General features: G+C 45.3%; 1 protein-coding gene across 1 annotated transcript in view; it reads left to right on the top strand.

Annotated features, from left to right (window-relative positions):
- The first annotated feature begins 18,387 nt into the window (after nt 1-18,387).
- TTC21B (tetratricopeptide repeat domain 21B) overlaps nt 18,388-23,483 on the top strand; it is a 64,465-nt gene continuing 59,369 nt past the window's right edge. Inside the window, exons 1-2 of the mRNA XM_073646121.1 lie at nt 18,388-18,414; nt 22,497-22,595. Of these exons, the coding sequence (XP_073502222.1) occupies nt 18,388-18,414; nt 22,497-22,595 (126 nt within the window). The remainder of the gene's footprint in view (nt 18,415-22,496; nt 22,596-23,483) is intronic.

Raw genomic sequence — 23,483 nt, forward strand, 5'->3', positions numbered from 1 at the left:
TATCAGGTGAGGTTGTATCAGCGTCCTATGGCAGGTGAGGGTGTATGGGCGTCCTATGGCAGGTGAGGTTGTATGGGCGTCCTATGGCAAGTGAGGTTGTATGGGCGTCCTATGGCGGGTGAGGTTGTATGGGCGTCCTATGGCAGGTGAGGTTGTATGGGAGTCCTATGGCAGGTGAGGTTGTATGGGCGTCCTATGGCAGGTGAGGATGTATGGGCGTCCTGTATCAGGTGAGGTTGTATGGGCGTCCTATGGCAGGTGAGGTTGTATGGGCGTCCTGTATCAGGTGAGGTTGTATGGGCGTCCTATGGCGGGTGAGGTTGTATGGGTGTCCTATGGCAGGTGAGGTTGTATGGGCGTCCTGTATCAGGTGAGGTTGTATGGGCGTCCTATGGCGGGTGAGGTTGTATGGGCGTCCTGTATCAGGTGAGGTTGTATGGGCGTCCTATGGCGGGTGAGGTTGTATGGGCGTCCTATGGCGGGTGAGGTTGTATGGGCGTCCTATGGCGGGTGAGGTTGTATGGGCGTCCTATGGCGGGTGAGGTTGTATGGGCGTCCTATGGCGGGTGAGATTGTATGGGCGTCTTATGGCGGGTGAGGTTGTATGGGCGTCCTATGGCGGGTGAGGGTGTATGGGCATCTTATGGCGGGTGAGGTTGTATGGGCATCTTATGGCGGGTGAGGTTGTATGGGTGTCCTATGGCGGGTGAGGGTGTATGGGCGTCCTATGGCGGGTGAGGGTGTATGGGCGTCCTATGGCAGGTGAGGTTGTATGGGCGTCCTATGGCAGGTGAGGGTGTATGGGCGTCCTATGGCAGGTGAGGGTGTATGGGCGTCCTATGGCGGGTGAGGGTGTATGGGCATCTTATGGCGGGTGAGGTTGTATGGGCATCTTATGGCGGGTGAGGTTGTATGGGCGTCCTATGGCGGGTGAGGGTGTATGGGCGTCCTATGGCAGGTGAGGGTGTATGGGCGTCCTATGGCAGGTGAGGGTGTATGGGCGTCCTATGGCGGGTGAGGGTGTATGGGCGTCCTATGGCGGGTGAGGGTGTATGGGCGTCCTATGGCAGGTGAGGGTGTATGGGCGTCCTATGGCAGGTGAGGGTGTATGGGCGTCCTATGGCGGGTGAGGTTGTATGGGCGTCCTATGGCAGGTGAGGGTGTATGGGCGTCCTATGGCGGGTGAGGGTGTATGGGCGTCCTATGGCGGGTGAGGTTGTATGGGCGTCCTATGGCAGGTGAGGTTGTATGGGCGTCCTATGGCGGGTGAGGTTGTATGGGCGTCCTATGGCGGGTGAGGTTGTATGGGCGTCCTATGGCAGGTGAGATTGTATGGGCGTCCTATGGCGGGTGAGGTTGTATGGGCGTCCTATGGCGGGTGAGGTTGTATGGGCGTCCTATGGCGGGTGAGGTTGTATGGGTGGTCTCCGGAGCTGATCCTGCTCCATATACTGTTTTTTTCAGCCAATACTTGCTTTTAAAGCAACGACCAGAGAACACTGCAGTCGCTGCTGTTTCACTATTTGGATGCAACTGTTCATCTCTAGTAGCTGAATGATCAGTTGGGTAGTCAGTGTAGCCACTGGGCTAACAAGGAACCTATCGCCTCCATCTTGGTGCGCCTATGATGTCGATTATTGTAGTAGTTCCTCACGGATTCAAGTTTTCTAGGGAAAATTAATTAAAAAGATATTTGAAAAATATAACATTTATACCATCCCGTCCACAATTCAACACAAAGAATCGGCAGAGAGAAAAAATATTGAAATTCCAGAATTGTAGTATTTCAGTCGCTGCACCTTTTTCCCAAAAGTGCAATAATGCGAAATGAAAACCACAAAAACAAAAACCCATTTTTTCAGTACATTACATGGTAATTTGAATTGTCTCATTGAAAAGTACAACTCCTCTTACAAAAAAAAAACAAAAAACGGCTTGTGTCCATGGAAAAATAAAAAAAAGTGATGGAGATAAAAATAAATACTTGGTGTGGAGGGAAAGGGATTAATCAGAACAACCTCTCCCATCCTGGCACCCCTGGCAAACGTCTGATTTTGCCAGTGGATGCAGCATTTCTATTGCTAAGTCCACTGAGGCAATAAAGTTTTACATTGCATCTATTCAGAATAGTTTTCCTTGTGACACAAGGGTGGCCCGAGCCTGCCCTACTAGCAGGAGCTGATCTACTTTGATAGCTGCATGGCAATGCTTGTCCACTGGGTGGCAGTGTTGTAGGTGAAATCCGCTCCTTTATGTTCTGTTGACTCCTTCCTTTCGTATAAAGAATGCAGACACTGCGATATATAGATCCAGCGTCATAGTATATACAGTGCACAGGATGAGATGGGCAGCACACTCTATACCTTCCTGGATGATAACATGCAAACGTCACTATTCATCTCCCGCCTGCTAATATCTATAGAACAACCCCATATTAAATGATAGGATCTACCTGTCACTGTGACAGATGTGGCAGTATTGAGAGTCAATGTGAATCTAATTACCCTGTGCTATTTTTTATTCCTCTGTGGGAGGAATCAGGTTCATTCTTTCCTTTATTTGGACAGTTATGCTGTGAAGAAGGTCACAGTTGCAGTGTTGGGGTGACCCAGACCATCTTATTCTTATGATGCTCATGCAATGTGTCATGGGAAGATGGAGTAACGTAAAGCATTTTCCACCCAACAGTAATATTATACATTTTCACAATTTTTATTCTATTGAAAGGTTTTTTTTTTTTTTTTAGTTATGTCTTAACTTATGTTCATCCAAGAAACCCCTGATCACCAATCCGTAGGTAAGGTGATAACTTATTGATCAATGGGGTCCTACCGCTGGGACCGTTAACTCCTCTCTGGGGCTGACAAGCGCTTTGCTCGGCTTTTTCCGCCAACCCCATAGAGAGTAAATTGATCGTCAGTTGGGTGTCCGACCTGCTGCTCCATTTTGTAAAGGGGGTAAAATGCCCCATTAGGGATAAAATTCCCTGTTTTGCTGATCAGTGATGGTATAAGTTGTCGGACCCTCACCGAACAGTAAGTTGGATGTAGCTGTCCTGTAGCTACATCACACGTTATCTGAGATATTTGTGAAGCATTGGCTGACAGGACATTGCTTATTTGTTTTTTTTTACATAAAATGTAATCAGTCACCGGCTTTAACAGTACAAGTTGCACACATTTTTTCAATAGATCTTAAACCCAATGAGGCTGGTGTACTTACTTTGAGAATCATCGTCAGAATGGTATACAATACTTTTTGAAAGTCTAAACTCAATCTCTGCCCAACTGGTCTGATTGACAGCTCCTCAGTGTCCCTCCTGCATGCTGCTGCTGAATTCTTACACTGCTCAGTACAATCTGCAGTTCTCAGGCTGACTGAGTGGTTGGGCAGAGACAGAAAACACTTGGACTCATGAGTTCTTTTTGTGGCTGGACTCATAAACTACTGATTTTGTACTCAGGACTATACAACCATTCTGATGTGGCTTTTCAAAGTAAGTACATCAGCCTCATCAGGGCGAAGATTAAATAATGTGTGCAGTTTATATTGTGAAATCTGGTGACAGATCTGTTTACTGTTCTCCGCTGCTTTCATCTGATCACATGCACAGTTCTTCTAATATATCTGTCTCTGTACATGGATGGTAAAAAAATATAAACTATTCCCAGACAGATAGTGAATAAAAATCTGACATTGTCTTTTTTCTCCCATAGGTTACTACACAAGGACAGCCATAACCTGGAAGCCATCAGGATGTTGGGGATTCATTACTTGTGCAGAGAAGGAAATATTCCCGAGGTAAGAGAAGAAACCGCTCTGCACTGTTTCTGGTGTCGGTGCTCAGACCGGCCGGCTGTATACTGGCTGCTCTTTCCTTTAACCCCTTAAGCCCCGAGGGTGGTTTGCACGTTAATGACCAGGCCAATTTTTACAATTCTGACCACTGTCACTTTATGAGGTAATTACTCTGGAACGCTTCAACGGATCCCCCTGATTCTGAGATTGTTTTTTCGTGACATATTGTACTTCATGATTGTGGAAAAATTTCTTCGATATCACTTGCGTTTATTTGTGAAAAAAACGGAAATTTGGCGAAAATTTAGAAAATTTTGCAATTTTCAAAATTTGAATTTTCATGCCCTTAAATCAGAGAGATATGTCACACAAAAGAGTTAATAAATAACATTTCCCACATGTCTACTTTACATCAGCACAATTTTTGGAACCAAAATTTTTTTTTGTTAGGGAGCTATAAGGGTTAAAAGTTGACCAGCGATTTCTCATTTTTCCAACAAAATTTACAAAAACATTTTTTTAGGGACCACATCACATTTGAAGTCACTTTGAGAGGTCTTTATGACAGAAAATACCCAAAAGTGACACCATTCTAAAAACTGCACCCCTCAAGGTGCTCAAAACCACATTCAAGAACTTTATTAACCCTTCAGGTGCTTCACAGGAATTTTTTGAATGTGGAAGAAAAAAATGAACATTTAACTTTTTTCACAAAAATGTTACTTTAGACCCAATTTTTTTTATTTTCACAGAGGTAACAAGAAAAAATGGACCCCAAAATTTGTTGTGCAATTTCCCCTGGGCACGCAGATACCCAATATTTTGGGAAAAGACACTGTTTGGGCGCACGGCAGGGCTCGGAAGGGAAGGAGCGCCATTTGACTTTTTGATTGTAAAATTTGCTTGAATAATTAGCGGACGCCATGTTGTGTTTGGAGAGCCCCTGTGTGCCCAAACTTTGGAGCTCCCCCACAAGTGACCCCATTTTGGAAACTAGACCCCCCCAAGGCACCTATCTAGATGCATAGTGAGCACTTGGAACCCCCAGGTGCTTCACAAATTGATTCGTAAAAATGAAAACGTGAAAAAAAAAACACTTTTTCATTTTTATGAATCAATTTGTGAAGCACCTGGGGTTCCAAGTGCTCACTATGCATCTAGATAGGTGCCTTGGGGGGTCTAGTTTCCAAAATGGGGTCACTTGTGGGGGAGCTCCAATGTTTGGGCACACAGGGACTCTCCAAATGCAACATGGTATCCGCTAACAAATTGAATGGAAAATCGGCTCAAATTGTTAGCGGACACCACATTGCGTTTGGAGAGCCCCTCTGTGCCCAAACTTTGTAGCTCCCCCACAAGTGACCCCATTTTGGAAACTAGACCCCCCAAGGCACCTATCTAGATGCATAGTGAGCACTTGGAACCCCCAGGTGCTTCACAAATTGATTCGTAAAAATGAAAAAGTGAAAAAAAAAACACTTTTTCATTTTTATGAATCAATTTGTGAAGCACCTGGGGTTCCAAGTGCTCACTATGAATCTAGATAGGTGCCTTGGGGGGTCTAGTTTCCAAAATGGGGTCACTTGTGGGGGAGCTCCAAAGTTTGGGCACACAGGGGCTCTCCAAACGCAACATGGTGTCCGCTAACAATTTGAGCCGACAATTTGTTCGCTCGTGCATGGTAGGCAATCCCCGTAAAGTTTTTTTGGCTGCGAAGCATATGGGGCAGAGACTCGAGCATGTCACTCAAATACCCACGATACTCAATGCATACCAGAGCACCCGATGCAAACTCAAGTAGCGAGCACTTGCGCTCAACACTAGTCGCCATATCGTCATCTTTTTTTCTTACTTTTGAAAAAAATCCCAACCCCAGCCCTAGCCCCAGCACAACCCTAGCCCCAGCACAACCCTAGCCCCAGCACAACCCTAGCCCCAGCACAACCCTAGCCCCAAACCCAGCCCTAACCCTAGCCCAATCCTAACCCAAGAGTTTATTTTTGACGCCGTTCCTTGTGCGGTATAAGTGATTAGACGACTTTATTCTTCAGGTCGGTGTGATTACAGCAATGCCAGAATCATATGGGGTTTTTATGACTGACAGCTGTCACACACTAAAAGACGCATTTTTTGTAAAATCTAGTTTTTGCATCGCCATATTTTGAGAGCTATAATTTTTCCAGATTTTGGCAGACAGTCATGTGACGGCTCGTTTTTTGCGGGATGAGTTGACGTTGTTATTGGTGCCATTTTCAGGCACGTGACATTTTTTGATCGCTTTCTATTCCGATTTTTGGGAGGCAGAATAAACAAAAACCAACAATTCAGGAATTTTTTTTTTTTTTTTTTTTATTCTGTTCCGCATGTGGTAAAATTGATAAGGCAGCTTTATTCTTCGGGTCAGTACGTTTACAGCGGTACCACATTTGTATCATTTTTCTATGTTTTGGCGCTTATACACAATAAAAGCTATTTTATAGAAAAAAATATTTTTTAGCATCGCTTTATTCTGAGAGCTATAACTTTTTTATTTTTCGGATGATGGAGCTGTATGGCGGCTTGTTTTTTGTGGGACGAGATGACGTTTTCAGCGGTACCATTTTTATTTATATGCGTCTTTTTGATCGCGTGTTATTCCACTTTTTGTTTGGCGGTATGGTGATAAAGCATTGTTTTTTTTACTGTGTTCACTGAAGGGGTTAACTAGTGGGACAGTTTTATAGGTCAGGTTGTTCCGGACGCGGCGATACCAAATATGTGTACTTTTATTGTTTTTTTTTTTTTATAATAATATTTATTGATGGGTACATTATATTTTTATTTTTGGTGGATTATTTTTTGTTTTATTTTTTTATTTTTTTTCACTTACTGACAGTTTTTATACTTTATTACTTTGTCCCACTCTGGGACTTGCACTTTTTTTTCTCTGATCGCCTGCATGGCATAGGAATGGAGCACCATCCCTATGCCATGCAGGCTGTCAGCGGTGCACAGTGTGAAGATTGTTTGGAGATGCACTGCGCATGTCCAAACAATCTTCCTGCTGTCTGGTGACCCGGATGTTGTCATGACGACATCGGGTCGTCATGGCAACACCCGGGAAGCCTTTGCAGACTGCGCTGGAAGCCGGAAGAGGAGGTGAGTATCGGCGATCACCTCCCCTTGCCCCCGCAATGCCGCGATCGACTTCGATCGCAGCATCGCAGGGGTTAATGTGCTGGGAGCGGTGCAGGACCGCTCCCTGCACATAGTACCGGGTGTCAGCTGTGACAATCAGCTGACACCCGGCGGCGATCGCGCCCGCACAGCCTGTGTGCGCGCGCGATCGCGATGACGTACTAATACGTGTCTGGCTCTTAAGTCCCAGGGCACAGACGCTTATTAGTACGTCAGATGTTGTTAAGGGGTTAAATTCAACTTATATATTTTTTTTATTTTTGCTAGAGCCATTTTCAAGAGCCACAATAAACTGAAAAACCTGATTTTGTTATTTCTGTGTTAAAAAAAAAAAAAAAAATCAAGTTTACTCTGTCGCCTCATTTGGGGGACACAGGATCTTGGGTGTTATGCTGTTGTCCAGTAGGAGGCGACACTATGCATAATCTGAAAAAGATTAACTGTGGCTCCTCCTCTGCAGTATACACCCCTAGACGGCGTCAGCCATCTTCAGTTTTTGCTTAGTGTCGCAAGGAGGCACACATCAGACCTTCACTCGTCCCTCGCTTCAGCACGGGATTACAGAAAAGAGGGTCTCTTAAGAGACCCCCGGCATGGCTCCTTCCTCTGCCCCCTACTATGGGGTGCACAGTTGAAGTTGAGATGGCGTAGCCACCATGCTGCTCCTTCTCCGGCCCCTCGGGTCAGGCTCGAAGTTGAGAACCCCCCCTCCTTCCCCAATTCCCTCGGTCTTGGTCCGAAGTTGTGGCGAGGACAAAGCCCCCTGACGGTGACAGCGGCACCCTCCCTAATCCCCCCTGGGGGTATTAGGTTGAGACACCATCAGGTAGGGCCTGGACGGCAGTATCTGCAGCTCTCACCAGCCAGCACACTGCAGCCGAGGACCAGCAGCAATACAGGAGCCCCAGTCTGTCTGTGGAATCCTGTAGGAGTCGGGGGGAGTGCAGGCAGTCATGGCACACACAGGCACAGGCCTTCACAGGCCCTGCACCTGCGGCAGCTTTCTCCCTAAAAGCGCCTAAGGGGGACTCTCTTCAGAGCCCCCCTTCCATTTATGCCCCCACCGCCATTCTGCCTTTCAATCCGGGGGGCTCCGGTTCTGATCCGGCCCCCCCCACCCCGGACTACCGTGCCGTCCTGGAGCCCTTTTGGGCATAGAAAATAAATTTAGACTGCGGCTTCGGCCTAGCCGAAGCTGCCGCCCATTCTCCGCCCGCCCCCCGGATGACTATTTTGACACTCTGCGGTGTCACACAGGGGGCGGATCTAGGCTGCAGGGCGCGCATTTCCATAGAAACTGCCGCCCTTGCAGCGTTCCGCCCCCTTCTCTTTCACCTCAGGATACAGGAGAAGAGTTACGGCGGCCATTAAAGCTGCAGGACATTCACAGGCCAGCCAGGTCTCCGGGGAGGCACAGGACCAGGCTTTTTCAGCGCTACTCACAGGGGCACATTGGTGGGGTAAGTTCTCAGCTTGAGTTACCCCTCAGCTGTGAATTTTTTAATACTCTGTATCCTCCTCTGCACAGTTAGCCCCCCTGCATAGCCACTCCAGGTGCACTATGCCGGGCTCAAAGTCTAAGAAAACCAAGCAGAACTGCTTTTCCAGAGTGGTGAGAAGCCTGCAGTAATGCTCTTCCCAGCGGCATATCCGCATTGCAAGGATTGTACGCAGACTACTGTGCCGGAGTCCCAAGCAGCCCTACTACCCTTCAGTGGAATGGGCCACTCAAATGTCACAATCTATGACACAGTTCATAGATAACATGACCGACAATTGATTCAGGCTCTGCAAAGTCATACCTCTGCTAGACTACCCAGGAAAGGGAAAGTCTGACTCAGCCACATACTGACCCAGGCACATCCAGGTCAGGGTAAGGACGCAAGCGCACCCATAGGTCACGCTCATCTGCGTCAGCACACGGTCATCCCTGTCTAGGGACAGATACCGTAGTCCCAGGTCATCTAGACAGTCCCCTACCAGGGACAGGGATTATATTTCTCCGCACCAATCTCCGTCCAGAGAAATACTCCATTCTGATTCACCTAGGAGACACCTTTGTGACACACAGGAGTCAGAAGATTCCGACTCAGACAAAGAAACTGATGGATCCCTAACTCTAAGCCCATCTAGCAATACAGCGCTAGTTGAGGACATAATCTCGTCCATACATCGGGTGCTGGATATCTCTGATCCGACCCCGGACGCACCACAAGATAACATTTCATTTGAAGGAGCCCTGAAGCCGCCTAAGTTTTTCTTGAATCATTCAGAATTTAAAATCTATCCTCAAAGAATGGACAGACCCACCAGCTGTGGACCTCCCAGTCTCACGGCTGGCAGCACAGACACTTCTTTCACTGCCAGATAGCTCAACCCTCAGGGATGCAGCAGACCGACAGGTAGAAAGTATGGCTCGTTCAATTTGCGAAATCACAGGGTCCTCCCTAGCTCCCGCGTTCGCTTCAGTCTGGGCAGCCAAGGCCATACTGGCTTGGGCAAAAAATTTACAAACTGGCCTTCAAGTTTCTGCCCCTGAACTGTCGGAACAAGCAGTTCAAATACCAGTTGTGGCAGATTACTTGCTTCATGCAGCTCTGGATTCTGCAAGAGGTGCAGCGGTGGCAATATCACACGCCATCACTATTCGGCGTATCCTTTGGCTGCGTGAATGGAAAGCGGACGCAGTCTCTAAGAAGTCCCTCACGCAGCTTCCATACCTCAGCGGTCGGCTTTTCGGTGAAAGGTTGGACACAATGATATCCAACGCCACCGGGGGGTAAGAGTACCTCTCTTCCCCAACTGAAACCCAAACGCAATTATAACAAGCGTAACTAAGCTAGATTCCGATCCTTTCGGAACTCTTCCGGCTGGTCCGTCTCTCGGCCAGCACAAAATAACAGCCGCTTCACACGCAGGGAAGACTCTAGATCGACACAAAAGTCGGACAAGACCTGGCCGTCAAATGCAGGCCAATCAAAATCAAAAAGAGGGAAATCAAAAAAATTTCTTCTCATCATGACTCACGGACTCAAAAAGACACTCCACCTGTAGGCGGCCGACTTTTACTCTTTCATCAAGTCTGGCTACGTATTACAGAAGACAGGTGGGTCAGGGAACTAGTATCTTCAGGATACAAAATAAAATTTACTTCCAACCCACCAAACAGATTCCTTATATCTGTTCCCCCAAAACCACCAGAAAAAGCTTTTCACCAAGCTATCGCCTCGCTCCTTCAAGCACGTGTCATAATACGTGTCCCAACAGCCGAGCGCTTCCAGGGGTTCTACTCCAATCTATTCGTAGTCCCCAAGAAAGGAGGTGGGGCACGGCCCATACTGGATCTAAAACAGCTCAACAAATATGTAAGAGTACGTCACTTCCGTATGGAGTCTCTTCGTTCCATCATCGCATCCATGGAAAAAGGAGAATATAGACATACAAGATGCATACCTGCATATACCGATTGCACCTGCCCATCAGAGATTTCTCAGGTTCGCAATCGACCAGGACCACTACCAGTTCGTGGCTCTCCCGTTCGGACTCGCCACGACCCCCAGAGTGTTTACCAAAGTCATGGCAGCCACCATGCACGTCCTACACTCCAGAGGCATAGTGGTCATTCCATACCTAGACGATCTCCTCGTCAAGGCTCCCACCTTCAAGGACTGCGAGCTCAGTGTCTCAATCACGATCGACACTCTGAGTCGCCTGGGCTGGTTAGTCAACCTACAAAAGTCGTCACCAGCCCCAAACCAGTCTCTGACATTCCTGGGAATGCTATTCAATACCTCCAGGGGTCTAATACTCCTTCCCAAGGACAAGGCACTGCCTCTCCGTTTAGGAGTTCCCACCCTTCTCAGCAAACCCCCTTGATCTCCCCGGTTTACCATGAGAGTCCTTGGCAGGATGGTGGCGGCAATAGAAGCTGTTCCATTTGCCCAACTTCACCTCAGACCTCTCCAACTAGATATTCTCAAGTCATGGGACAGGAACCCTTCTTCTCTCGACAGGAAGTTCCAGCTGACGTTGTTAACCAGGAAGTCCCTTCACTGGTGGATCAACCGGACCTCTCTAACAAAAGGGAAATCTTTTCTCCCAGGTCAATGGAAGGTCCTGACCACCGACGCAAGCCTGATGGGTTGAGGTGCAGTACACCTACACCACAGAGCACAGGGCAAGTGGTCCCCAGCGGAAGCAACCTTGCCCATCAACATTCTGGAAATTCGTGCCATCCTCCTGGCGTTGAGAGCCTTCCATCACTTACTGGCAGCCTCCCACATCAGGGTACAGTCAGACAATGCGACGGCCGTGGCATATGTCAATCACCAAGGGGGGACCCGCAGTGTCCGAGCGATGCGAGAAGTGACACGCATTCTTCACTGGGCTTAAAAAAACGGACTCCATTATTTCTGCGGTCCCCATTCCGGGTGTAGACAACTGGAAAGCAGACTTCCTCAGCTGGCAAGGAATGGACTCGGGAGAGTGGGCTCTCCATCCCGAAATCTTTCAACAGATCTGCCATCGTTGGGGTACTCCGGACGTGGACCTAATGGCGTCTCACCTCAATGCCAAAGTCTCCAACTTCATGGCCAGATCACGCGACCCGCGAGCGCTAGAGGAGGACGCCCTGGTTCAGGACTGGACCCAGTTCCAGCTCCTGTACATGTTTCCACCTCTCCCCCTGATTTCCAGAGTGGTGAGAAAGATCAAACAGGAGGGAGTACCAACCATCCTAATTGCACCGGACTGGCCCAGGCGTACATGGTACGACTCACAGCAGACATTCCCTGGCGTCTTCCCGACCGCCCGGATCTTCTATCACAAGGCCCGTTCTACCACCAGAACTTAGAGGCCCTCAATTTGACGGCGTGGCCATTGAGACCTGGATTCTAATCCAGGCAGGTTTTTCGCCAGATGTCATTGGAACCATGATCAGAGCACGAAAACCAACCTCTGCCAAGATTTACTACCGTACCTGGAAAGCCTTCTTTACCTGGTGCGAATCTCGTAACCAAACCCCACTACCCTATTCCCTACCCAGGGTACTCGGTTTTCCAAACCCCACTACCCTATTCCCTACCCAGGGTACTCGGTTTTCTCCAATCGGGCCTGGAAACCAGATTATCCCTGGCCTCCATTAAGAGCCAGTTGTCAGCTTTCAGTGCTTTTTCAAAAGTGCATTGCTCACAAACCGCAAGTAAGAACATTCTTCAGGGAGTTTCCCAATTGGTTCCCCCCTACAGATGACCACTAGAAACGTGGGACCTCAACCTGGTGCTGACTGCATTGCAGGAATCACCCTTTGAATCCCTTAGGGAAGTCCCACTCCGTCTTCTATCACAGAAAGTGTTTTTTTCCTCGTGGCAATCACCTCGCTTCGCAGGGTGTCTGAACTCACAGCACTCTCCTGCACACAGCCCTTCCTGATTTTTTTCCAGGACAAGGTAGTCCTCCGTACGGTTCCATCCTTCCTTCCGAAGATTGTGTCCAACTTCCATCTCAATGAAGAAATTTCGCTACCATCCCTCTGTCCGGTTCCGGTTCATAGAGTGGAAAAGGCTTTCCATACGCTTGACCTTGTCAGGGCATTGCGTATCTATGTGTCTAGCACTGCGCCCTTCCGGAAATCTGATTCTCTTTTCCTCCTTCTGGAAGGTGGCCTCAAGGGTCTGCCAGCTTCTAAAGCTACCCTTGCCAGGTGGATCAGATCCACCATACAAGAGGCCTACCGCCTCAAAAATTCTCCTCTTCCAGTAGGTATTACTGCACATTCGACACGTGCGGTAAGGGCCTCCTGGGCCATTCGGCACCAGGCTTCGGCACAACAAGTGTGTAAGGCGGCCACCTGGACCAGCCTACACACATCTACCAATCACTATAGCGTTCATACCCAGTCCTCAGTAGATGCAAACCTGTGCAGACGTGTTCTGCAGGCGGCAGTACCCTAATTATAGGGACCCGTCTATACAATATTCGTCCATTGGTTCCCACCCAGAGACTGCTTTGGGACGTCCCAAGGTCCTTTGTCCCCCAATGAGGCGAGAGAGTAAAGGGGATTTTTGTGTACTCACCGTAAAATCTCTTTCTCTTAGCCTCTAATTGGGGGACACAGCTCCCACCCTGTTGCCCTTCGGGGCCGTTAAGTTGAGTTCTCATATTGGTTTTCCTTTGAGTTCTTATATAGTTGCCTTTTCATAGGCATGACTATGTTACGTTCCTCCTACTGCTTTTGCACAAAACTGAAGATGGCTGACGCCGTCTAGGGGTGTATACTGCAGGGGAGGAGCCACAGTTAATCTTTTTCAGATTATGCATAGTGTCGCCACCTAGTGGACAGCAGCATAACACCCAAGGTCCTGTGTCCCCCAATTAGAGGCTAAGAAAAAGAGATTTTACGGTGAGTACACAAAAATCTCCTTTTTTTTTCCTCCTTCAAATTTTCTATGTTGCTACTTTTAAAAAAAATCCTTGCGATTTTCACATTGGCCGCTAAACCTAAAAGCAGACTCATCCTTTCTGTTCTGTAATACTTCACAGCAGTCTCATTATCATCACAGACAGGGTTACATGACAAATGTCACCTTGATGCAAGATAAATAACTCAGAACCCACCATTTAAATAGGTGATATTACAGCTCACCTACTCCTCCTCCCTCCGCAATGACCTTTGCCTAGGTCAGAGCATGCATAGAAAGCTTTCCTATACAGGTCAATAGGGTCAGTCAGTCTATTCCTGCTGAAAAGAAAGGAAATATGAGTCTAATATTAAGCCTCGTTGCCAGTGTGAAAATTACAAGATTTCTATTTATTTTTTTTTCAAATGTAGAAAGTAATTTGCAAAAAAAAATTATAAAAAAACTATTTATGTTCTGGGCTGTCGGGGGTCAGGGTCGCACTTTATTCATAGTCCAGGGTCTGTGGTCCTTAGCCGTTGGTTCTGCTCCGTATTTTTTTTCTTTGCCACCATATGTGACTCCCATCTCTTATCTCTCATTACCCCCCTGTTATTCCCCATCGCCCCCTGTCACCTCTGGTTATTTCCTACAACCCCATCTTACCCTCTGATACCTTTTTCTCTTGCTCTCTCCTCCTGCCGGAGTTAGTGTAAGAGCTTTGTTATGTTGTGTTGAGAGCAGCGCAGGGAAGCAACAATAGAGATCAGAATCAGTAGGGATCGGCAGGATTATTAATTTCTGTGGAAAACCACTATCGGTGTATGGGGCCACACTGCACAAATTGTGTAATGCATCGTGGCACACGACATTAATAGCCTAACCTGTCAGCCGTCGTGTTAACAATGGGAACAAGTTTTAGGCAAGTAAAGGATCATCAATTCATCATCTCTTAGAACAGAGAATTTTTGTAGACGAATAAAGAACACAATCGACACCAGGGCTTTGGTATAAAAATATATATCTCTTATTTACAATATTTACAATATTTACACTATGTACAAAATATAAAAAAATATATCAATAGAGTAAAAATATAAAAATAAATAGAAAACTCAGTAAAAATAACAATAGATGGTGGAAATGATGCATAGATGGTACTGGCAGGCGGAAGATAGGCGTAAATGGTGCTGGAAGGTCGTAGTTAGACTTTGATGGTACTGGCAGGTGGTAGTTAGGCGTTGATGGTACTGGCAGGTGGTAGTTAGGCATTGATGGTTCTGGCAGGTGGTAGTTAGCCGATGGTACTGGCAGGTGGTAGTTAGCCGATGGTACTGGCAGGTGGTAGTTAGCCGATGGTACTGGCAGGTGGTAGTTAGCCGATGGTACTGGCAGGTGGTAGTTAGCCGATGGTACTGGCAGCTGGTAGTTGGGCGTTGATGGTACTGGCAGATGGTAGTTAGCTGATGGTACTGTCAGGTGGTAGTTGGGCGTTGATGGTACTGGCATGTAGTTAGCCGATGGTATTGGCAGGTGGTAGTTAAGTGTTGATGGTACAGGCAGGTGGTAGTTAGGCGTTGATGGTACTGGCAGGTTGAGCTTAGGCATTGATGGTACTGGCAGGTGGTAGTTAGCCGATGGTACTGGCAGGTGGTAGTTAGGCGTTCATGGTACTGGCAGGTGGTAGTTAGGCGTTCATGGTACTGGCAGGTGGTAGTTAGGCGTTCATGGTACTGGCAGGTGGTAGTTAGGCGTTCATGGTACTGGCAGGTGGTAGTTAGGCGTTCATGGTACTGGCAGGTGGTAGTTAGGCGTTCATGGTACTGGCAGGTGGTAGTTAGGCGTTCATGGTACTGGCAGGTGGTAGTTAGGCGTTCATGGTACTGGCTGGTGGTAATTAGGCATAGTTGTTGGTGGCAGATGGATGTTAGCCACTTTGGTAAAAAAATATAGATCTCTTATTTATAATAAATATATACAAAAATAGAAATAGAATAAAAAATATAAAAATCATTATAACTATTAAAATAAATGCTGAAACATTAACTAAATCTAAAAATATCAATGGATGAATAAAAAACTAGCTCTATAAATAAAATAGATATTAGAAATATCCTAAATGATGGTGGCAGCTGGCGGTTGATCTTGGCATTTAGTGGCAGCTTTTCTTGTATGGTTGGAGTGGCTGGTGGTCATAGCTGGTGATGCAGTCACCACCTAGAACAAGAAACAAAAAGAAAACCAAAGTTTAGTGAAATCTTCATTCGCAGCAAACATATAATTATGGTTCTTTTCACCATTCCTGGCCACTGTGATGTGTCGGACTTTGTTACAATATGTTGCATGTCATTATCTTATGTGTTTCCCAATCGCTCGGTCCTCCTCTCCCTTCCCCCACAGAGAAATGAAGGCAGCGGCGCTCTGCCTTACCTCATCACTATTCTTCTTTGCTCTTTTCTTGGGGGGCGGCTTGCTGGTCTTATTAGCTCTTTTCTTTGAGTTTTTCTTCTTTTTTAGTTTTTCTGCCCTGAAAAATGAATAAAAAGTCCTGACGTTCTACATGTGTAACGGAGAAGAAATAAGCTCTTGAGATGAGGTTATAGAGTGAGGCCGGGGCCATCGCTGTAACTCACTGCTCAGTTGCTCTGCGCTCCTCCCAATTCCTTGATAAATCCATAAGAGCGACCGCTGCATCAATCTCTTCTCTGTTTAGATTAGACAATGAATACATTAGGGTTAGCCGTGCATTTGGCTTAGATGCAGCCAGTCGCATTCAGTCATGGGTCTGATGGGAGAGAGTTGCTGCTTTGACGTACACCAGCTATGAGGCTTAAGAGACGTCGGGTATTTGTATGTATTTTGTATATTTATGTCTGTCATCTCCTGATTGACATATGGGGGAATCAGGACTTGTACTTTACTGCTCTAATTGTAGTTATTTATTGGGGTTGTTTAATGCTATGATGATTATAAGTTACATTTTATCCCTTTCTCAGTGAGTCTGTGTAACGAACAAGAAATAAGAAGTTCAGATGAAGTTATAGAGTGAGGCCGGGGCCATCGCTGAGTGTAACTCACTGGTTAGGGATTCTCTTCTTCTGAAATTGTCTTGACATTTCCACAAGAGCGAGCGATGCGTCAATCTCCTCTCTATTTAGAGAAGACAATGAATACATTAGGGTTAGCCGTGCATTTGGCTCAGACGCAGCAAATCGCATTCAGTCATGGGTCTGATGGGAGAGAGTTGCTGCTTTGACGTACACCAGCTATGAGGCTTAAGAGACGTCGGGTATTTGTATGTATTTTGTATATTTATGTCTCAGTCATCTCCTGAGTGACATATTGGGGAATCGGGACTCTATTGGGGTTGTTTAATGCTATGATGATTATAAGTTACGTTTTATCCCTTTCTCAGTGAGTCTGTGTAACGAACAAGAAATAAGAAGTTCAGATGAAGTTATAGAGTGAAGCCGGGGCCATCGCTGAGTGTAACTCACTGGTTAGGGATTCTCTTCTTCTCAAATTGTCTTGACATTTCCACAAGAGCGAGCGATGCGTCAATCTCCTCTCTATTTAGAGAAGACAATGAATGCATTTAGAACTGTGAGATTTTGCACTTAATGTATAAAGAAACAAGACCCCTTCTACCCCTGATACATGGACATAAAAGTTAATGACCCTCTGACACAGCAGGTACAGTACTATACAAATGGTGACTTACGTTGTGTACAGTCTGCCGTCTACTTCTGTATCGGGATCTCCGATCTCGGGGAGTACGGCGGTCTGTTCCTGGAAGAATTTTAGTGTTCTTCTCTTTTTATATGTTGGTTTAGCACGTTGAACAGCTAATAGTGGAGAAAATGGGAAATATTAGGAGAATTTTCTGCCGATTTGTGGCTTACATTTTACCTTGGACTTTTCTCCACAAGGTTTTTTCCTTTTATCAACAATTTTGATTTTACTAGGAATATTGGTAATAATAAATATTAGCAAACATCTGTTATTCCAGCACTTATCAGGCTGCCCTTATTTCTAGTCTGAATTAATTCAGTGCCTGGCTGTACAATTGCAGACAGGTATGTTTTTCTCTAAAAATGCTCTGGCGTTTCAGAAAAAATATAGTTGAAAGAACTGTTCATCTTCCTGCCACCATCTGGTGACTTGCTCCAGGTGATTGACAGATCGCTTCTTATTTTCACACTTGAGAGATCTGTCAATCAAAAAGAGTGATGCGGGGAAAAATCTCCGGATCATTTGAGAAATAACATACCTGTCTGCGGCCGTGCAGTCAAGGTCTCATTCATGTTGCCCGTAGCTCGGACAGCATTTACAGTGCTTTGAAAATGTATTCATACAGGGAAGATGATCAGAGTTAATGAGAAGATGGATGGAGCTAAATACAGGGCAATCCTGGAGGAAAACCTGTTAGACACTAGGGCGTAATTTCTCCTTCCAGCAGGACAATGACCCTAAACATACTGCCAGCGCTACAATGGATGGTTTAGGTTAAAGCATATTCATGTGTGTGAATGGCCCAGTCATAGTCCAGACCGGAATCCTACTAAGAATCTGTGACGAAACATGAAAACTGCTGTTCACATTCGCTCTCCATCCAATCTCACTGAGCTAGAGCGAGTTTACAAAGAAGAATGGGCAAACATTTCAGCCTCTAGATATGAAAACTGGTAGAGACAGACCCCAAAATACTTGCTACTTTGTGTTGATATATCACATGAAATCCAAATAAAAAACATTTAAGTTTGGAGATGTCACGTGAAAAAAATGTGGAAAAGTTCACAGGGTAAAAATACTTTTTCAAGTCCCTGAATCTAATGACCCAGTTCCTATTAAAGGAATTTTATTGTGCAATTATTTTATGTCTTCATTTTACACGTACGTGTTTTTGTAGATGCATATTCCTTGTATCTGGCCCCTTTATTTGCTCTGGTAGACCTTCTTTCAGTCATAATTGGGGATAACAATCTCGATTTTGGTTCTCACTTCACAGAAAGCGAATATGAAATGTCGCGTTTTCACTGTGTCAGTAAAGCGGTTACTGGCGGAATGTCCGGTTGCCATAGAGATGGAATGTTTGGATTGTTGCATCATGAGGCAGTTTGTGATGCCATCGCTCACTGGTCACCACTACTTGCTGCAGGGTCGTATTCACCTCTTATTTAAAGTGCCCCTGTCTTCTAAATACTGTTTGTGGATGCAGTCACATAGAATATTAATAATGATAATAATATTATTATATCATGTGAAGAAGAATGTATTGACTTTCACATGTTTCTTCATCAAAATAATACATAATTAAACATATAGAAGACACTCCGCTCCCCCTATAATGTAAAATATGGTATCTTCCACTGTATGCTGGCAGCTGATTGGCTGGTTATTTGACTATCATAGCAACATGGAGCGTGATTATTTAAAAACCCTCCCCCCGTAGACTCATCATAGACAGTTTTATTCTAATTAATTTTATTACAAATTTTGTTAAAAACATGAAACATGACAACAATGAAAAGTAGTTTGCGAGGCTCTTTATTATAGTCTGATACAAATGTAACAGATCAACTTGTTTTGTGGCACAGCTTATGGTGATAAAATATCAGAATGTGTTATTTGGAATTTTTACATAGGACTGCAGTTATATTAACTCATTGGTTATCATTGTACACAAAAGAAACAGTTAAAGGGGCTCCCATGAAGGAGTCAGCGGCACTCACCCAGTACAGGTTCAGGTCCCCCCCATTATCATTGCCTCCTGATAGCGGCCACATCAATGTGTGTGCATCAGTGTATGGAGTGGTGGCTGCTGTGTGCCCTCCGCTGACTCCTGCATAGTCTGTGTGCACACACAGCACTGATGTGGGGGTTCAGGCAGCACTCTCTCTGGCCAAGCTAGTGCTGTTAATCAGAGTCAGGAGCACTGCTCAAAATGCAAATTAAGAGTTGTAAAGGTGCACCGAGCTTTTGGCCACGCCAAGGGTCCACTCAAGCCCTCTCGTTTGCATATGGAATGAAAGAAATTTCAAAAGTAATTACAGCAATGAAATATATACTCATTGTATGATTTTTGTAGGGACTAAGTCTCTTATATAACTGTTTAATTTTCATTTCGGGGGTAACAAACACCCTTTAACGGGTCTAGTGCCCCCAGTCTTTTGAAATGGTGGCCACAGTGTATGTCATTAGTACTTGCGTCTCCTTGCTTCTGCAGTGTGTTATTACTCTGCTCTCTGACATGAAAAATATACGTGACCAGCCACCTTACACCCTGTTTGTATCCAGTTAATTGGGGTTGCCACATTGAGGCATCATGGGTCATAGGTTGTGCCTCTCTGTTGTAAAAAGCATGTCTGTCTTTAAATGGGTTAATCACTACTGGACAACTCTTTTTGAAAGCAGTCAGTGTGCTTAATTTAAAGAACAAAAAGAGTATAGTAGCCCCCAGTGATATCATATCATTATTATTTTATCACACGAGTGCTATAACCCTTCACAGTTCTGGTGGATGGTGCAGATACATCTGTCAAACTGTGAGCACTGCAACCCATACCCAGCCACTGATTGGCTGCAGCGCTCACATGACATAAACAATATCATGAGATTGGTGTAGTGCACAGCGCTCGGAGCAGAGGAGCGGTGCTGGTTTGTAAGGTAAGTATACTTATTGTTATCTTATTAATATAAAGTTTCTTTGTAAGTTGTCGCCTAGCAGGTCTAAAAATGGCTACCACTGACAGACTTACCGCAAGCCACTCCTTTTACCAGATCCCAGGGGCTGTCCTTCACCCTTTAACCCTTGTACAGGAATCTGGACTTACACAGGAGACCCTGGGCTTTAGCTACGAAGTCTGCTGCTGGCCGGTGATGCAGGCTGGCAGCAGTGGTTAGATGACTGGGTCAGAACCAGGAGGGCCGAGAAGGCATAAAATCAGAAGACGCAGGAGTAGTCAGTATACAGGCCGAGGTAAAAAAAAAAAAAGGAACCAATAAACTAGACAAAAGCTGAGCACACAGGACAGAACCAGAGGAGAGCAAGGCTATATCTGGCAGTTCTTACAACATGCTGGAGCTTTAGTAGAGTGTGGTGCTTTCTAGTTGGATGAAGCAGACAGCAGATTTCTCCAGCTTAACAGCTCACATATCCATATTACCAAACTGGACGGTACTGTACGCCCACCTACCCTAAACTTAGTAACAGGACAGAGCCTGCACCGCCCAGAGCTTCTGGTTCCAACCTCTCCTCCATCACTAGTGCCGCCGTCACAAGAGCAGGTCCTGCTGGAGATGTGACAATTCAGCACATTATTGGTATTCCAAAATGGTTGTTCAGTAATGGACATCCCCTTTTAAACATCATATTGGTGGCTACCCATGATAACAGCTATTAACACCCGGCTTTAGAGAAGATGCACTTGCTTTATTTTGAAATTCATTTGTTTTCCTGAGAGAATTAACATTGTTGAAAGTATGATAAAAATGAACGATACATTTCCCATTATTGCTGCTCTTCTATATAGTTGTGCTTAAAAGTTTACATACCCCAGCAGAATTTTTCCTTTCTTGGCCTTGTTTCAGAGAATATGAATAAAAAAAAAACTTTTTCTCCACTCATGGTTATTGGTTGGATGAAGCCATTTATTGTCAAATTACTGTGTTTTCTCTTTTTAAATCTTAATGACAACCAAAAAACATTCAAATGACCCTGAGCAAAAGTTCACATACCCTGGTAATTTTGGCCTGATATCATGCACAGAATTTGACACAAATGGGTTGAATGGCTACTAAAGGTAACATCCTCACCTGTGACCTGTTTGCTTGTAATCAGTATGTGTGCATAAAAGCTGAGTGAGTTTCTGGGATCCAGACAGACTCTTGCATCCTTCATCCAGCCACTGACGTTTCTGGATTGTCAGTCATGGGGAAAGCAAAAAAATTTACGACGGATCTATGGGAAAAGGTAGTTGAACTGTATAACATAGGAAAGGGATACAAAAAATATCCAAGGAATTGATAATGCCAGTCAGCAGCGTTCAAACTGTGATTAACAAATTGAAAATCAGGGGCTCTGTAAAAACCAAACCACGGTCAGGTAAACCAACAAGAATTTCTGCCACAACTGCCAGGAAAATTGTTCGGGATGCAAAGAAAAACCCACAAATAACAACAACTGAAATTCAGGACTCTCTGAAAACTAGTGGTGCTAGATGCACAATAAGGAGGCAATTGAAGAAAAATGGGCTGCATGGTCGAGTCACCAGAAGAAAGCCATTACTGTGCAAGAGGTCAACAAGGCCTATGATGAAAGGAACACCATTCCTACAGTAAAGCACGGAGGTGGATCGCTTATGTTTTGGGGATGTGTGAGCTACAAAGGCACAGGAAACTTGTTAAAAGTTGAAGGAAAGATGAGTGCAGCATGTTACTAGCAAATACTGGAGGCAAATTTGCACTCATCAGCCCGGAAGCTGCACATGGGATGTACTTGGACATTCCAACATGACAACAATCCAAAACACAAGGCCAAGTCTACCTGTCATTGGCTACAGCAGAACAAAGTGAAGGTTCTGGAGTGGCCATCTCAGTCTCCTGACCTCAATATCATTGAGCCACTCTGGGGAGATCTCAAGCGCGCAGTTCATGCTAGACAGCCCAGGAATTTACAGGAACTGGAGGCTTTTTGCCAAGAAGAATGGGCAGCTTTACCATCTGAGAAAATAAAGAACCTCATCTACAACTACCACAAAAGACTTCAAGCGGTCATTGATGTTAGAGGGGGCAATACACGGTATTAAGAACTGGGGTATGTGAACTTTTGATCAGGGTTATTTGGATGTTTTTGGTTGTCATTAAGATTTAAAAAGAGAAAACACAGTAGTTTGACAATAAATGGCTTCACCCAACCAATAACCATGAGTGGAGAAAAAGTTTTTTTGTTATCATTCATAATCTCTGAAACAAGGCCAAGAAAGCAAAAAATTCTGCCGGAGTATGTAAACTTTTGAGCACAACTGTATCTCTAGAAGGGTACGTTCCTCTAGACAGCGATGTAGCACGAGTACTTGACATCTGTTTGTGGTGTTTGCATTTTCTGATTTGCTGTTTTCTCTCTAGGCCACGACGAAGCTGGGAGATTTAATCAACGCTTTGGACCGGTTTGAGCCGCACAATGCTGATCTGTATTATAACATGTCATTAGCCTTTTCTAGAATGGTAAGCCATGCACTTTACATTTATCATTTTTGAGTGCCCTAATATACTGTTCAGCGTGGAGCCGGCAATGGAGAGGTGGAAATCAGAATAGACTTATGAAATGCTGTGAGTTGAGGGGTAGTTCATCCACACATCCGGCCAACTAGGCACAAAGAGTAAAGGAATTTACTTTAGTTTTGCACTGGCTAAATCTACCATATGTGCACCTTTCCTAAAACTGCATAACTCAGTGCACTCTTACCCTGATACTACAGATAAAAGAACCAGTACTGTAGGAAGAGGACCCAAAACAGAATTTCTGCATAGATTCAAGATTTTTTGAGGCATGTTCACACATTGCGAAATTTGTGTAGATTTTCTATCTGCAGTTGTTTGGTTGGAAAATTTGCTGCTTACCTGCATTAACAACCTGGATTAGTAAAAAGTCTGATTTTAGACATTGTCGGGAATTGCAGCAAAGTCCTGTTAAAGGGGTATTAAGGCTCTGCTTATTTTGCATCAGGAGGTGAGCTGAGCCCATGATATTTGCTGAGTTGCAGGCATGATCCGCGAGTAAAGCACACCTACCCTATACTAATGACCAGGACAGTTAAACGATACCTCTCATGTATGCATGTGACTCGTAGATGTCCGCACATGTGACGTCACAGGCAATTTAAACAGTGTGTGGATCCAGATTACGTCTTTATTTTAAGGACACAACGCCACTCTCATCGAAAGGCTGTGGATTATTACAGCTCAGCCCTGTTGGTCATGATGCATGGGAAAGGTCTTTGTTGTATCTGGTACAACTGGGGAGGACGTGTATCCGGTACAACTAGGGAGGACGTGTGCCGGTACAACTAGGGAGGACGTGTATCCGGTACAACTAGGGAGGACGTGTGCCGG

Source organism: Phyllobates terribilis, unplaced genomic scaffold, assembly GCF_046119375.1.
Source record: "Phyllobates terribilis strain yellow unplaced genomic scaffold, ASM4611937v1 Scaffold_9__5_contigs__length_417890890, whole genome shotgun sequence".
NCBI lineage: Eukaryota > Metazoa > Chordata > Amphibia > Anura > Dendrobatidae > Phyllobates > Phyllobates terribilis.